General features: G+C 50.7%; 1 protein-coding gene across 1 annotated transcript in view; it reads right to left on the reverse strand.

Moving 5' to 3' along the window:
* Positions 1 to 780: 780 nt before the first annotated feature.
* Positions 781 to 18,271, reverse strand: part of LOC126517831 (uncharacterized) — an 88,008-nt gene continuing 70,517 nt past the window's right edge. Inside the window, exon 6 of the mRNA XM_072285187.1 lies at positions 781 to 8,519. Coding sequence (XP_072141288.1) covers positions 7,734 to 8,519 — 786 coding nt within the window. The 3' untranslated portion in view covers positions 781 to 7,733. The remainder of the gene's footprint in view (positions 8,520 to 18,271) is intronic.

Raw genomic sequence — 18,271 nt, forward strand, 5'->3', positions numbered from 1 at the left:
TATATATATATATATATATATATATATATATATATATGAAATTGGTTGATTATTGGAGGAGACAGAAGAAATTAAGAGAGCGTCACTGCCAACAGATAAAGCCAACGGAGACACTCTCTTCCTTTACCTCTAGTAGCATTTCCAGGCGGTGTTCCTTCCCTGGCTTCTCCCATACCGGAGCCGAGGGACAGACCACGGCGTCGATTCCCACCTCCATCTCGCCCCCTCTGTTCCTTTTTTTTTTTTTTTTTTTTTTTACTGCGTGGCGCATTTACAACGGCGGCTCTGCGCCTCCCGCGTTGGATGATTAGCCGAAGCCACGTGCCAAGGTGAGTGACGTAGATAGCACTGCGAGGAGGCATCCGTGCGTGTGACGTTGACTCTCTGGCGGGGGACGCAGCTTCCTCGATAGGGAAGGCGCGTGGCATTTGGTCTGAAATTTCGGCTGTTTCTCGCGGGCTGGCAGCGCCGCAATACTTTGCCCACACGATCGTTAGTGCGTGACGTACGCACTGCGCTTGTCTGTTTAAAAAATGGCCAAACCTGGTAAGGAGCCCCCCCCCCCCCCCCCTTTTTTTTTAAGCTTTCGGAAGGAAGTATGCCGGAAAGCAGGCCATACGATGTTTGGCCATACAGATCGCGTACACAAAAGCTGTTGTTCGCCTCCAAGTTGGATCGGACCACATTTCTTGCACACGAAAGCTTCGCCCAAAGGAAACTTCTTCATGCCGAACGAAACACCCACACACGCATACACACAAACAAACAAACGCAGTGCGATACTTCTAAATAGACGTTTATTTGATTTCACTCAAGTTGCCTTCCCCGCGTGACCAGGGAACACATCAACAACAAGGTTTCCAAAACAGAACGGCACCGGAAATGCCGAAAAAAAAAAAAGCACGGCTCTTAAACAAAACAAAACAAAAGTGCCAACAGGAGGAGTATATGGTCCACAAGAAAGACAGAAAGAAAGAAAACAACCTCATACTGTAGTGCCCGCAGCGTACAACACAGATTTAAAAAAAAAAAGAACATTACAGATGTTTAGCACAAAAACCGTAGTGTTGAAGATACAAACGCGTGTTGCGCACAGTATATGCATATATACGAACGTTGGTGAAGGCACTCCCGTTGAGCAAGACACGCAAAAAAGCATGTGGACCCCGCGCTGATATCGAAAAGCCTCTGTAGATTGGGTTGTCGCGGGCATCCGAGATAACAATGCGTAGTTTCATTAAGGCAGCCAGCAACGCTTGGTTCTGGAGGTACACGTGACACACACACACACACACCTACAGAGAGACGAAGACAGACGAGGCCGACAGTGCTGCTCGTCGGAATTTCACAGAATGCCACTTCGTTAGTCTACACACATAATATGACTGGCCTACAAAAACCGAAATCCTCACAGTCTACAGAAGAACGTCACGCCGTGTATTTCCCCTCCCTACCCCTTCCCACCCTTCTCTTTTTAACGACATGCGATCACGAAGTGAAGAGTAAATCTTCGTCAGGAAAGCAGACCGCTTCCATCGACGATGGCGTCAACGCTCAACTGCGGTTGTAATCGGCGTACTCCTGTCGGTTAGCGCTGACTGTCGTCTGTTGTCACCCATCTGCTAAGTGAAATAAATGGCCCGGGAAGGCAACACGCATCTCTGGATACATCGATGAAACCTTACGAAGGCACTTTCAGCACGGAGAAATCGTAACCACAAAAATAGTCGAGACCTCAAAAGGGTGTATGAACGCTTCGAACCAAAATCCGAGACGGCTGGCAGTTCACGCATCGTCCGGACGTCACAGTAGCGACTCGTCAAGGGCACACGCAGAGTTTACCGTACAGAATATGAACAGCAAAACAGAGCCGTACTGTGAAGCAGCCTTGTAGTGGCCAAAACGCCTATTAGCGACTTCCTTTTGGCGAGACTATTGTGAAGCCGTAAAGCACAGCCGTCACAGCTGCAATAATATATATTATCCAGAAATATAAAGTAGTAAAAAATCGCACGATGAGCGCTTTCATAGAATATGACCGCAAGTTAGGAAATTAGACAACGCACAAAAAGGAAATGTAAATACGAGTCAAGCGACGCCTTGCAATTTAAGAAACACTCGTCGGTTCCGGGTCCGCCAATTTACACGGCGTTCACCCAGTTCTATGCCGTAGAAGACGTAGTTTGCAGGCATCACATTGCACACAACCAATGAACTGAAGGGTCCGGCGCATTTCACACAACCATAACATCAAGAGGCAAAGATACGTGCATAGCTAAAACACACACATGCACGCACACACATACACACATTTATAAACAGTTATAATTGTAAAAATTTTCAAAAAACGCGAACGCAAACAGCCGCTATGTACCACAGTCAATGGACAACAAGTATGGGTCCCGAATTCCATTTTTTTAAGATAACCTTGACCACTGTAACTGATCACGAGGTCGCACACTTATACGTACGCATTTACATATGCAAAACATTTTACGTCGGCGGAGGATTGTTCCCCCCACAAGGCACAGATTGCGTTACACTTTGTCTAGCGGGAAACGTCACAACCATGTATATTATATAGCCAAAGTTGGTGAATAACACCACAGGTGACGTAGATACGGGGAAGGTGATGGTTAAGGCACTTGGTCCATCGTTTGATTCGGTGCGTAGTTGCGTAAACATAGCACGCAGGTGACAGGCTTGTAACGCAAATGTAATATGCAGAACGGAAACTGTTTAGGACTTCGTTAGAATAAAAGAAAAAAAATTTAACTATCTCTCTCTTTCCCCTCACAGTGTAGCGAATGCTACGGATCAGCTCGGAAAGTGAGCTGATATCCATATATAGCTGACGAGTATCGAGAACTGTAGAGGGAGCTCGTCTACTTTTCTGCTGCCAATCCTGTAGCGTGCGAGACGCCATTCGAACGCAAGGACCACGGACGGATTGTCGACGCAGAATGACCCAAGCACTTGCTACCTCCTAGAAACAGGCAGCGGGGTACAGCTCTTTCCCGATTGACTGGTGGTATACGCTCAGGCTGTTCATCGCGCTGCCCGGATTTGATAAGGCGGAGTAAAAAGCGAGAGGCAATAGCTCGACGCCATGGCAGTAACGGAAGACGTCCCTAGCACTAAGCATAAGAAAAAAAAAGAACGACGAGATAACCATGTCATTAATGGCACCGCTGGCACGGCCTATACTGTGTTATAGGCGCTGTTCGGTACGACATTTGTTTGATTCAGACAACGTTTTCCCGTATGTTGCTCATGAGTTGCACAAGCCCCGAATAGCGTAACACATACTGAATGCAAACCTTGGAACACAACGCTACAAGTACAGAGAGAGAGAGGGGGGGGAGAGAGAGAGTAGATGTTACGAGGCAAAGCTGCACAAGGGGTTTTTGTTATCCACGAGCGCTTTAAAACAGTCACGCATAATTTGCATCAAGGCTCAACACAAAGGCACGGCATTAACTCGGTAACGACCTCAACGCACTGGACGGCACTTCGAGAATGGGCAACGCTAGCTCGACAGATGCGAGCGACGGCTATGCGCGATGGCTACAACCACAATGAAGCGTACATGTCGACGTACATTAGGCGTCGCGCGGCGTCGGCGCGTTCCTTGCGGTTAAAACTGAAGCAGGTACACCCAGTGGCAGGCATCTCGGTGACTACAACGGCGTTGCAACGCCGTAAACAGGCGTGCCCGCGCCCTCGGTCTGCATCGTGCCGACAATACTTTCCTTGCGGTTGCGGATTAAAAGGAACTCGCTAACGGCTCCTCTCAAAGGTCACATCAAACGCTTCAGTAACTTCTACAGCGAACAGAAACAACAGCTCGACTGAAAATTGCGAACGCTGCGAGCGCATCAATAATTGTCAAAGTGGTGTGGTTGCACTAGCGGTTTTCTTCAACGGCTAATCAGATGGTATCCTTTATCCCTAAGACGGTGAAGCATTGAAGGACCTTTCAACGTACGCATAGCCAGTTATAATATCACCGTACACGCTCATAAATAAGAGCATGCGACCAAGACGACCGACGAGAATGACCGCAACCACTCGACAAGTATCCACCTTTACACCGACCAGCGTTGCGCGAATATGGAGAAACGGTGTCTACACGTTGTGAGCATCACGGGAAAGAAAAAAAAAAGAAAGATGCGTGCCCTCAGAATAAACGAGGACGCGAGTAGCGCACGGTCTCGCTTTCCCAAACCGTTCGTTCAACACACACACACACACACACACTCACGCACACACAACGCAACAGGCCACGGAATGTCAATTTTTTTTTTGTTTTCGCCGTTTTCTTCGCGTAAGTAAGCGTGTACAGAGACGCCGATGCGGGTCGCATCCGTTCAAACGGTCGGCGCAGTACAAGCAGACGGCACAGAATTTCTATCACGCGGACCCCGTACGATTACGAAAGTACTAAAGGCTCGAGAAAAAAAATAGAAAGAAAGAAGAAAAGAAAAAGGTAAGCTTAGTAGGCCATGAAGGCCGATCGCGCGTTTGATCAGGGAGACCTGGTTAAACTTCCTTCTTTTTTCGGATTCGCACCCGCCAGAAAAAGAGTTGCTGCGCTCACAGCGGGGAGGATGAAAGCGCACGGTTTCCTCGTTCCACAAACCAATAACAGTTAGGCGAAGGAAAGAAAACCGACCGAAACCCACGAGGAAACTACAAGCAGCAGCAGCAGCAGCAGCCAGTCTGCCCCGAAGCCACGTGAACGGCGATGCAGCGTAAGACTCCGCGTGAAACACTGGGGGAAAAAGAAAGAGAGAGAGAAAACCAGCTCGCATTTTAATGCACTTTAACGCGGCGCTCGGCACAACCGAGTAGGTATACACCGTAGGCGTTACAGCTGAAGTCTGTGAGCTCCGTGATGAGACATACTGGACTAAAATGGGGAGTCGGTCCAGTTCTTCTAAACTGGGAGTTGGTAGGTTAACATCGTTGAATTCGAATAGCGCGATGGCATCAGACGACGTACGATCGCTATCGTCGTCTGCTCCCTTCGCGCTGTTTGATTTCGGCGATTGCGGTGTCGAACGCATAGAGTGGCGGGTCAGTCGATGTACAATGGCGACACTATAACAGGACCATACAGGGGTGCAGGAACGTGTTTTGTCAGAGACGACGCATAAGCGACGGTATCACGTCCGTTGTCTTCGCTATCGCTTGCCAGAAATCGCAAATTTTCGGCAGCACGACATACAGTGGGTTCTGCATGTCGAGTGTTGCAGCAGCCACCTACGAAAAATGCGTCTGTCCTCGCCACTTAAGGTGTCGTCTGTCGGGTCCCAGCAGCTATCGCATCCCGTAAACATAACCGACCCTTGTACGGCTGGCCGCTTTATGTGCTCGAATGCCACTCGGAAAAGAAAGTCTCGGCCGCAAAGCTATACCGATCGTAGATTTCTAGGAGCCTTTATCCGGCGTCTTTCGCAGTCAGTTCTGTAGCCGTGAACTTCAAGGGTGTGCAGTGCCCCGAGACAACAGGACAGCAACAGGCTCAACATAATTTATTTAGGGGATAAAAGAAAAATACAAATGAAAAGTAGTAAGAAATATGTAGCTTCGGCTGGAATACACTTGAACCAAGCTAGAAACCTTACGGCATTGAGGACGACACAAAAAGGAAAGATCGCCACGAAAAGTGAAATCTTGCTCGAGATGGAGGATGTCTGAGCACCTGCACGAATTTACAGGTCTAATTCTTATTCGCGCATTACCCAAAACGTAGAAGTCACAGTTGCAAGAACAGCGAGTTCATTAGGGACGCGCAGCGGCTAGTCGAGAGAACGTCGGAGCGAATTAAGACGCTGAGTTTAGATTAATGAAACAAAAAGGAATGACAGAGCGAGAGCGAGCGAGCGAGAGAGAGAGAGACGCTAAGTGAAAGGGGCAGGCTTGATAGCTGTTGTCATGACGCACATACACTTAGCAAACAATGTGACACGCGGCGGCATTCTTTCAGGTTGTATACACAGACGTAAGCTGCCGTCAGCATCGACGTCAACCGTTTCCGTGAAGGCGTCCTTGGGACTAAAGTCAGGATGCTACGCGCGGAATTCGGTAGAAAAAAAAAAACAAAACAAAAGAAGGCGCTACCCGAAGCGAAACGACCAACACTGGAAGCAAAGTCGCCAGAATCTCGGAGGCTCTCCGGCTAATGCTCACTTCCCGTGCAGTCATATCTCGCGACAGCAGATACAGTCGCCCAGCCGTGTAACTACGCATCTAGACAGCCCAAGATTCCCGATGATTGTGCAAGCATTCGACACTGGCTGGAGGCAGGGCACGCGACGAAACTTCCTTCAGGTACCCGAAACGCACCACCCAACTCCATCCCACAAGCTGGCTTTTTAATTATTTTGTTTCATTTTACTGTGGCTTTGCCTCTCACGTGTGCCAAGAACACAGGTTGGACCGCGTACACGATTACAACGTTTTTTTTTTTCTTTTTACTGGCCAGTATATAATTGAGAGCGACAAGGCCCGCCAACGATGTGATACGGTGTATCCCTCTTGCGTACAAGTAACGAGGCTGACAAGAAGTACAGATTAGTATAAGGCACTCTCGAAAAAAAAAAAGAAAGAAGGAGAAAGAGAGAAATGACGAGACAGGCTATGAGGTGCATAATGGCAACACGCTTTGTTTAGAAAACACGAACCGGCTACAAAGAGCGCAACAAAACGTCCGCCCGGACTTTGCAAAAGGCAACGGTTAGGAATGATTTTCATCACGGACCCTTCGTTCAAAAATTGTAACGACGTAAAAAGTAGACTATAAGGTATATGTTCAACGAAAAAAAATAATTACGGACGCTGTGTCCAGTCAACTACAGTCACACCAAACAAATGGTGCGAGGTTTTCTGCAGTGATGTAGCCAGATCGCCCTATATTAGCGATGGGTTAAGAACGTGAGCGTTGTTACGTTTGCGGGCCAATCACAAACAACAAAGCCGGTCCCTTTACATGTACGGGCAAAGTTGCCCAGGCACTTGCCTTTTTTTTTTTTTTTAATTTGACAGGCAGCGACCATAAGGTCACGCCGGTTTACCTCATCTTACAGCAGCTGCCGGTCGATCTACTGAAAGTACGTAGTCCTATAGAGGCGAATTTTAGCAGACGTGTATTGAGCACAAAATGTTTTCAGCCCATGTTACAATTATAAAAAAAAAAATGTAGCTACAAGATCACGCTAGCAAACCCTTAACGTAAGTGTGACGCATCGCCAGTCTGAGCCGCACGTGCTTCTATAACATCGTAAATCACGTGACGTTATACGTGGCCTCGTGCAGTCGCAGTGTATACACGTGGTATTCAACTCGGGGCAAATTTTCTCGCTTAACAGGCGACAAAAGAAACCAGCTCGGAGAAAACAATTACACAACGCACACAAGAGGCACTCCAGCGCCGACAAACACTCACTCATGCCGTTGCGTAATAACACCACCCGGCGCACAGCGTAAGTGTCCCCACAGCGATCGTCTTTTTTTTCTCTCAGGCTGTCACAAAAGCGTCGGGGGTGCGCGCACAGACAAGACGGAAAAAAAAAAAAACTATACGAAAGACCGGAGCTGCTCACAGCGAACACCCGCCAAACAATATGGCTGCCACTTATGACGTCACCAAACAAGGGGCTCCCTCGACACGAAGAAGGTGACGGACGGCGACACAGTGTCCAATCCCCGCTGCCCTTGCGCGCGCCTCTCTACATCTGCTCGATGATCTTGTACTTCTGGCGCAGGTCCATCTGCGTCTCCCTCGGGTCCTTCTTCTTCCGGGAGCGCAGCAGTTCCCGGAGCTCGGACGCCTTCATGGTCAGGTTGAGGCCGTCGTGTCCGGGCGGGGGCAGCGAGCCGCCGTTCCTCAGTGGCGCCGCCGCGCCGTTCTGGCTGGGACCGTTGTTGTTCTCGACGTGGAGCGCCGCGGCTTGCCTGGCGGCGGGCTGGGGAGGCGCGACGAGCACGGCTCCGCCCCGCTGCGGCGGCGGCTGCAGGTCCGAGATCCGGCGCACCTCGGAGTTGTTGATCTGCACGTCGTACGCCTTCTGGACGTCGTACGAGCCCGAGCCGTCGGTCCGGTCGGCGCCGGTCGTGATCGTGGTGGCGGTGTTCTTGATCACGGCGGTCGTCGTCGACTCGGTCGCGGAGCTCTTCTGGTCGCGGCCGAAGGAGACCGGAGAGTCCCGGGGACTCGAGGACGTGGAGGAGCGCAGGTCCGAGCTCCTGGAGCCCCCGCCGTTGACGGCCGAGGAGCCCTTGTCCGAGACGGGGGTCTCGAGACGCGGCGTCGAGCGGTCGTCCCCTTCTTCCTCGCTCGTGGGCGTCGGGGAGGCCGCGACCACCTCGACGGACGACGTGTCGTCCTCGTCGCGGCTCTGGTGGGCGGCCGCCGCCGTTGCCACGTGCGAAGCCCTCTCGGGGGCCTGCGGGGGAGTGGACTGCGGGCTGGGCGTCAGCAACGGCGTCGAGCTCTTGGACAGGTCATCCTGATGCTGCGCAGAGTGAACGAGAAAAAACTTGAGTGTATCGTCGCGAGAAATACTATAGCGACAAGCGTACGCGAACCCAAGCTACCTCGACACAGTAGCCTCCTTCGTCTCGAGCAACCGCTGTAAATTTCACATTGTCTCTGGGTTATGGAGAAAACGTGGCAAACCCCGCAGACATAAATAACGAAAAAAAAAACACCCAGAAAACATCACAAGGCTGCACCAAGTTCGCGCTCACCACCGCGAAACAAAGTGGTACATCAAAGTGACCAACAATGTGACAAAAAAAGAAAGTGACCGACAAGCGGCCAATAAACAGACAAAAAAGCACCACGCTTCGTACCGCGATGAATTTTATTTGCTTGACTGACGCGGAGGTGATCAAGAGTTTTCGGACAAGAAATGCCTCAAGGCAAGAGCCAACGCTTGTACGTACGAGGGGACTTGTTTTCGTCAGGGACGAAGACAAAAGTGCCTTTGTTCTAACAGCGACTCCCTTGTTCGACCACTCTTTATATCACATCGTCTTTCTTTGGAACGCTGTCTTGTCTGAGTTACTGGCACATAGATGCAGCTGACACGTGTACCGAGTATGCGAGCGCGTCACTCCGGATCTATTTTGACCAGCCTGGATTCTCTAACGGGCACCTTAATCTGAGCGCGCGAGTGTTTTCGCATTCCACCCGCAGTGGAATGCGGCCGGCGCGGCCGGGTATCGAGCCGGCGACCTCGTGCTCAACAGTGGTACCCCACACAGCAACTGAGCCAACGCCGCAGCGCGGTTCGAAACAGCCGTAACGTCAGCTACAGTTTCGGCACACTCGGCAAAGACGAAACCCAGGAGTGATCGTCTGCACAGAGAAATTTCGAGACAGACGCGCAGAGAAGAGGGTATTGAGACAGACATTAAAAAAAGAAGAAAAAAAAAAAGAAGAAGGGGGAGGTTACGCTCGGTGGGAGGACGTCAGCAAGAACGATAGGCACGCATCCCGTGGACGTACTACACACACACACAACGCGGTTGAGTGCGGAAATTCATTTCGCGAAGGTTCGCCGACCGTGGCGTCGACAAAGAGCGCGCGGCGATGGCCCCGCAGGTCAACGCGGGTGCGCTGGAAATAATACCCCCCCCCCCCCCCCATCCACTAAGCACGCGGCTTCCTTCCACGGAGAGAACGCAACCTTTCGCGCAATTCCCGCGCGTCAGACTGGCTGCTCTCAGGCTCGGCAGAAACTGCGCAACGGCGATAATGGACGGCATCACGAGGCAAGCGCCGAAGGAGAACGACAAACAAAAACGGAGAGAACGAAAAAAAAAAAAAGAGGAGGATGGGATGAAATAGGCCTCGGGAGCATCTAATAGCGGTTGCAAGTCGGGAAGTCGTGCGGTCGGAACGACGCGCGGTGCTTTTGGAGAGTTGCTTCGGCTGCGATCCCGTATGTGAAACACCGAGCAGTCCATGCTCTTCGGACTGGGACGGGACGTCCCATTCACGGCATGCGGGAGCGCGCTAGCTTTTCGACCGCGAGCGTATGGGCGATAGGCCGGACCCACTGAACTGTCTCGTTTCGTAACGAGCGATAAACCAAGAAATGTGATAGCTCGAGCATATGCACGTACGTATATGGTATGGCCGTTTTTGGTTAATAGCTCGAGAGTAGTGACGACACCACTTTTCCTCGCATACACGGATGCCGATGGACGCGAAATAGACGTGAACGGAACAAAGCGTGGCTATCATACGGCTGCAAATGAAGACCGTCACGTCTCAAAGGAAGGCGTGCAGTCGCACGAAACGTTGACTGTGCCGAAGAGATTTCACGCCTTTCAATTTGGGAAGCCTGACTTCACTAGTCGAGACTACTGCCGTGACAAGTGACGGTGACTCCACATATGGAGGGAGACGAGGTGCTCGACAGTCGCGCCTCTTGCGGGGCACGCAACGCGTCCTGTGCAGTTTATTACCCTCACTACTACTCTCATTACCGCTCGTTCCGTTTACCAAACGAAACGGGCATTGTGTATCCCGGCTCTCGAACACGCTTCTTAAGTGCTAAACGGGCATTCACCACTGTGCTGCCCTGCGCGCAATGAACGAGAGGACACTGAACACTTCATCTGCAATCACAACTTCTTTGCACTCCAAAGGACCGCACGAAATGCACCTCAGGGTCCACGCATCGAGTCCCGCGCTATACGAAAGCGCGTTTAACTTACTTTTGCGTGATGCTTTTGCCAACTCAGTACGACACCTTAATCCTGCATGTTGTGTGTTATGCATGTTGTGCATGTTATGCATGCATGTCTGCATGTTGTGTGCGTGCATGTTTGTGCTGAAATGTCGTACGCCATGTGTGCATCGCTTCAATTTGTCACAGCATTCAGCTTGAGTTGGCGCCATGCCAAGCGTGCAGCGACGCCTTTCGTTAAGGGGGGGGCTTCTCTCCGCGTGAGGTGCTGGCGCAACGAAGGCGGCTTACACGCGCCAGCATGCGGTACACGCGGACTGCAACTCCTCGGCATCAGTGGTTCAAGTCTGCAGACGCGTGCCCCGTAATATGGTGGACACGCCGCTCGGCTGAGGGAGTTCTTCACGGCATTTCCTCGCCGAAGAAGGGGGGGGGGGGGGGTTCGCGGCGCCACTTCTCAGGACGCGCGGTCTGCGAAGTTTCGGCGGCGGGGCTTTAGAAAAGCAAGAAATACGAGAAGACGTTAAAGGAAAACGCGCAGAAAAACCAAGCGGGGGAGAACAGCTAAAGCAAAGATATCTTTTCACGACTGGCAAGGTCGCTGAAAAGGGTCGCATAAAAAAAAAAAAATAAAGGCGCTCTCCTCGTGGACTCGATAATGATCCGACGCCAACGAGCATTAGTTCTTTTTGTTTTTTCTTTCCTTCATGGGAGGTAGTTAGGAGTGGAGCACGTCAGTTTTTTTTTTTCCGCAGGTGTCGCACAGGCCGACCGACTATAATGCAACAGTGCAAGCGCCAGAAGAATGCCGGAAGTACCGAAAAAAAAAAAAAAGCTAATTCTTTTGCGTTTCTACTGATTTTTTGCAGCCTTCCATAGGCTATAGATACCGAGCCCGTTGTTGCTTACAGAAAACCAATGCAGTCATGCTGCTGTCTTTTGGTGACAAAAGTACCAAGTCAGTCGAAGTGGCTTAACTTATCCCTCAAATGGTCTCGCTGTTGATGATATCTTGCGAGCAGCCACAAGGAAAATTTTTGCAAATACTTCGGATGACTACAGAGGACAAATAGCACACGAATTAATTTATTTATTCGAAATGCTATCAATGGCGTTACAGATAGAAGGTGGGTTGACGGATGAAGTAATATAATGTTGGATAATATAAAGGACGAATGATTCAGGACTGCTTGTGACGATGGGCGGATACAGGTGGTTCCAATCCGAGATCGTCTTCGGCGAGTATGAATGGATGTATATACGCGGTACGTTTTTGGTATCGGAATATAATGTGCAAGCATTGGCGAAATAATAAAACTGGGACGATGATCGACAGGGTTCGACATACTGAGTCTAAGTGATGCGATCTAGCGCCCGGAAGCAATCAATACCTTCGCTACAACAGGTGCAGCGAGTTGGGGGGAGCAGGTGGGGGGGGGGGGGCGGATTTAATTTTGACCAAATCGGGATCGTTAAAATGCACAGTAAAATTTGTACACCTTTTCCTGAATGAACTCGGAAACTAAAAAAAAAAATATATTAATTGATATTGTATTAGATTGAATTAACCTTCTACTATACCAAAAAGCCACTCTTAGGGCTTCGTAAGTCAGAATAGAAGCAAAATCGAAAGACGCCTGGCGACGCCGCCTTGAACCTGCCGCACCAGCTAGTCGTGACGTCACAGATTTTGACGGCGCCTGCTATAGGGCCTAGTTACTGTTTTATCGGCAAATATAAGAGTATATTTTTTATTCTAAAAAAATATAGAGAGATTGAAGTTAGCAAGTTTCGAGAACTTTTAATGATCCACAAGTTTCCAAATATTAAGGGATACTTTGAAATCCGTGACGTCACACCAACAAACCGCCGCTGGGATTTCAGCGCTCCAAATTTGACCTTCGTTTTTTGACTCGTAATTATAGGGCTGTGCGAATATTCGGAACCTTTCGAATATACAATCCAAAAGTGTTTTATTCTATTCGGTATTCGAATCGAATAGTCGCTATTCGTAAAGGTGAATATTTTTTTTCGAATTCTTTTGGAATATTTAGAAACTTCAACTGCGCCAAAATGAACACAAAAATGGATCAAAAGTATGGTAAATTTTCACCCCCGCGGGCATGGTAGAGACAGAAAACATGATAGCTTGCGTAGTCGAACAGGCTAGGTCGCTTACGTCGCTACGTCGCCCATACTTTACAGGCTTTACCGCGATGATTCGCATTCTCTTAAGAGTTATTTGCACGCGAAGAAACTACTTGCCTGATCCTAATGCTCCGTTCATGCTTTTAATAAAGACCGCTTCATAACGTGCTATGTACTTACAGAAACTTGCTAACTTCAAGAATGCTGGGACGTGAACATCGATTTAAGTTATACGTGATAGTGGCTGTTCAGTATTCGAAAACTAGTATTCGATTTGATTCGCCTCCTGCACAGGATTCGGTCCGCATTCGATTCGGCCTCAAAAATCACTATTCGCACCCCCCCAGCTTGCAACCTACAACATACATACGATTGTCACGAAATGAACGAATGCAGAGTCGCGAAGGAATAAATTGAAAGTATAAACTGATTTGGTGCTTCCGTTGAGTGTGTCCCTTTAATAAGGAACCCTGGCGTTCCCAGCGCTCATGGGGACGCCGCCACGGAGCCTGAACGAGAATCAACGAGACGACGACGACCGGCAGGGGATCCGGGTGAACCGAGAGACCAAGGGCAGCAAACCGCTCGGAAAAAAGAAGCGTGTCGCCCGCGTGCGACACGCTCATCGCCAGCGACGAGGGCGGCGGCGGGCACGCGGTGGGAGGGCAGGGGATTGCGCAACGCCGACGCCGTACTCCTCGCAGCAGCAGCTGGACGGGGCCGCCGACCACGCGTCGTCTCGCTGGCAACAACGATATGCGCACGACGCTCGCGACAGACGGCGCTCGCGCCAGTCTCTCAGAGACACAATCGACTCGAGCGAACTCTCTCGGCCACGGCGAACGTCGATCGGAAGGGTTCGGGTAGATGGAAAGGGGGTTGCTGGAGGAGAGGGACGCGGTTACCCGATTTTGCACTGCCCCGACACACTGTCTGCAGGGGCTAATGCTTTGCAGATCAATTTTTAAAAGAAAAAAAAAGAAAGAGGCGGGATCACCGTTCGACATTACAACGATCCCAATTTCTGGAGAGAGAGATAGAGAGAGAGAGAGAGAGTGTGTAAGAAGTAAATTGGGAAAGCCTGCGGTCCACATCGTATGTACCTCATGCGCAGTCTACACCTGCACATCGGCTCGCAGTATGGGAAAGGCACGCGGAAGAGGATTGACTATGCAGAGAGGCGAAACAAGCAACTGAAAGAGCAAAATAATAAATAAATAATAAACCGCCTATCTCGCATTTGGAAGCAGGTGCAAGCGCGGATAGTGCAGTACATGAAGCAGACCCACGTTTGTGCTGGGCCGTCGAGGAAAACGAAGACCACAATGAGGGCGAAGACCCTCGAGCACCTACTCTGCAGCTGTCCTGCATTAGCCCAGGAGCGCGCTCCAGTCACTGCCACCTACCGACGGTATGGACTCCCGGCTACCTCAGAGACACACCTGCTCTTCCCGGCCCGCTACCACCTCCCAGCACTGGCAAGCCTGCTTGAATATGTGTACTCAAACGGGCTTCTAGATCGCCAATAGACTTCGGCCTCGCACGGCCACTGCCTCGAGCGCCGGCCATCGCCCCTGGATGATGCTGACGTCTGCTGCCTGAAACCTACTCTCCCTTTCCCCCTCTATCCTCTCATCTTTCATTCCCCGCCCCCATCCCCATTACGCTGCGCCGTGCTCCCATATGGGCTGCAGAATTGAGCGTATTTTCCCTCTCCCAAATCACGAAGAAGAAGAAGAAGAAGGGCGAAGACGTTAAAATTAAGCCACAGGTCTATTAGAGCTGCTTTGCGTAAGTTCACGGAAGCGTCCGGAAAGTTACGCTGCTAAAGCCACCGACCGCGTTGGTGAATATTTTTTAAATCTTTTTTGTGAATAAGCCCCATCAAAATTTTATTATTCAGTTGCTCAAGGAGAACTTTTTGATTGTTTTCCTTTTGTCCTTCGGTCTTCGCACTTTTCATTAATTACAGTGTGGCCAACAAAATCACAGGGGGCAAGGAAAGCGATCTGCGGCTCTGTTCACAAACAGGGACACTCACACACATAATGCGGGAATGCACCTCGCTCCCGTTTTCTCATCCCCCCGTCGGCAGCGAGACTGACTGGACAGTCTGGCTCAGGTCCGGGGACGTCGACCGACAGCTTCAACTGGTGGACTGGGAGGAGAAGGCCAAGCAGGCCCAGGGCCTCACTTGAGCCCGATCGCTCAGCCACCTCCCCCTTCCCCCTTTCAATAAAGTTTAGCACCACCACCACCAATCGCCCTCGTGGGTATGAGCCATGTGTTGAGGACACAACGACGACGACTGCGGCGCGGCGACGTTACAACGCTCGCACTATTTCCTTTAAACGGCAGCCTCAAATGACCCACACGACGAAGCTGCCTAAACACAGACTACACATAGACGGCACGCAGACTACACAGCTCAGATGTCACTTCAGCCTGCCTTTAGCCATAACTGGGTGTTGATGACGATGACACCGACCGCGGACGTCAACAACAGCGTCGGTATCGCTTCGAGTTGGCGAAGAGTTCGTATAGCAGCAATCGAACGTGCGACCGTGCGGTTCACAGCCGGCCGTCGTAACGACTGCGCCACGACCACACACGCAATGAATGCCGATAACGGTTCCCATGTTATACTTTTTGTTAACTTCCTTAAAATGTATTAAATGTATTTACTGCCGGACCAGCCGAGATGTCGTCCAGCGGTACATCTAAAATCATTCTCATTAGGTGAAAAAAAAAATGAAACTTGAGATTCGGTGCTAAAAAAAAAAGTTAGGGCTCACAATCAATGAACATGACTACAAAGCAGAATAGCTGTCGTTGCAAGGAAATTTCCCATCTGCCACTAGCCACAAGTATACGGTGGGACTATCCCTCGCCGGAAACCACAAATGCAGTCAGGTCTCAACGCGTTCTGTAGTTCTCACGGAAAAGCACCAGGGAATACAAGACGGAAATAAATGATTTCGAGATTGTCAGCCACACGATGTACTCAAGCACGCGGGTTCCGAGAATACGCAGGTTATTGCAGGCCAGAAGGAGGAAAACTACGCAGCGAGGGAGAGACCTTGATTTTGTTGCAGGTTCTGAGTGTATACGCATACACGTAGTGAACCAAACGATGAGGACCTCAAAGTCCCAAATTGGAATCCCTCGTCCAGGCCACTACAATTTTCAGGCTTGGAGCGATGGCGCCTGAAACCAGCGGAAAAGAAAAATTGCCGACAGCTAGCGGGGATAATATACTAGTAGACGGGTGCAACCAAATTAGGAAAGACCCCCTGAGCTACAGCGCAGACATTCCCTCACCAGAACAGGAACTGACGTTACCGGCGTAGCACCTGGGCACTACCTCCGTCGTGACTGTTTTTTTTTTTTAACCAGACACCCTTTAAATGCATCGTGCTGCGAAACGCCCTATAAAGAAGCCCGACTTGTGTCTACCTAATTTTTGGTTCTGCAATGAAATATCCGTAAGTTATACTCCCGCCTATAGCCCCCCGCTGATATTGGCGAAGGAAATAAACGCAGCAGCGGTAATAATTACGCCAGGGAGTAACCGCTGCAGACCGAACGCGATTGCCACAAACTGCGCGCCCAATGCGTAATACGACTCAGTCTGATGTTCTCTTTATTCACGACTCCGTCTCGTGCCAACGGGACGCAAAAGAATCCTGCCGAACGACCCGTCGTTAGGGTGCGTGCAAACTAGAGTATATTCCAGTACACTCTAGCGCAAACCGTTTTCCCGAGCGCTCGACACGACGACGGGTGAAGAGGCGAAGCAGTACACGGTGTGGGTGCCACGTGCTCATGGGGCGTGCCCAGCGCCCGATGTCGCGGAAATGAAGAAAAAAAAAAATCGCGGGACGCGCAGCAACGCGTCTCAGATAAGACGACGAGGAAAAACGTCCACGACACAGAGTGAGAGAAGAAATACAGGGGAAAATAAAAGAAGACTCGTAGGAGGATGACACACGGGCGAGCGAAACGAAAGAAAGCGACGCAAGCACCTTGAGTGGGAGGAAGGAAAAAAATCAAAGAAAAAGGAAGGTGCAGCGGGTAGTTTCGTAATCATGGTGGGGCGGGTATTTCAAAACACGGTTTATGCATACAGGCGCAGAACGTCGTACGATACTTCAGCCAAACAGACGCGCTAACAACGGGTGATAGATGCCGAACCTTATGTACTTATGGCTTCGGTTACACGATCACGCGCAGGGGGACACAATATTAAAAGGCAACGCACGATTTGCTTACACTATGCCCTTCCATGCACGCCCTGCTTTACAGTCTGCACGAACATTTTAGCAAGTATTAAGGGACTCCGAGTTCACGTAATCGCTCGCGAGTTCATTTCGAAAAGGGACTGACGGCGATGCGCGTTCTCGTGTGTACAACACCGGCCACGGTGGCTATGCTGTTCTGCTGCGAGCGCGATGCTGCGGGTTCGACTCCCGATCGCGGCGGCCGCATGTGTACAGGGGCGAAATGCAAAAAAGAAAAAAGGAAAGAAAACACATTCGTGTACTCCAAACGCGACACCCGGACAGCATGGCGGCCGGTGGCTTTTGCGGCACCGGTGAAAAATGTATGATGGGTGCGGGGCGCCAAATGCAGTCACAATGAATGTATTCCAAAGGCCGTCGCTTTCACTGTGTATAACTTACCGTAAGCTCGCGGTGCCCCCAGCGGCCACTGGTGGCGCAAAAAAAAAAAAAAAAAAAAAAAAATCTAGCGTTCATGCGCTCCGGATATCGCGTACTTAGGTCTGTGTACAGGTTAAGGAACCCCAGGCGGTCAAAATTATTCTGGAGCCACTCGACTATACGGCGCCCATCACAACCAATCGTGTAGTTTCGGAACGTAAAACTCCCCAATTAAAAAAAAAATAACGTATACAAGCGGCCCGTCGAACCAGGATATATCCGTGACTTCTGCAGCAACGCAAGCACACACCAGGTGCGTTTCGCGCGCAGGCAACCGCGAAACGCCATGGGCGAAATGCGGCCAACCCCGACGAGGCATGTGCGATAGTTTCGGAGACACATTTCCGCACCTACGGAGACACGAGAGAGAGAGGAAGAGAAAGACAGAGGGTGAGGCGGTTCGGCTCGCAAGTGCTCACAAGCTCGGCACACAAGTGCGCGCTCACGGTTGCGCGCGCATCAGCGAAAACGCGCGGGAAAACAATGAGGCCGCACACACACTACCGACACGACGACTGCCGCCACGCGCCATCGACCGCAGCTCCGGTTTCCGTCGGGGGGTCGGGGGGGGGGGGAGGGGGGTAGATGGTGGGGGTAGGGGAGACGTTCGTCCGCGAACAGGGAACGAGCAGGATGGCAAGAGGGAGGGGGGGGGGGGGGGTCACTCCGGACGCAGTCAGCCTGCGTGCTGGGCCC

The sequence above is a fragment of the Dermacentor andersoni genome, chromosome 11, assembly GCF_023375885.2.
Source record: "Dermacentor andersoni chromosome 11, qqDerAnde1_hic_scaffold, whole genome shotgun sequence".
In the NCBI taxonomy this organism is placed as follows: domain Eukaryota; kingdom Metazoa; phylum Arthropoda; class Arachnida; order Ixodida; family Ixodidae; genus Dermacentor; species Dermacentor andersoni.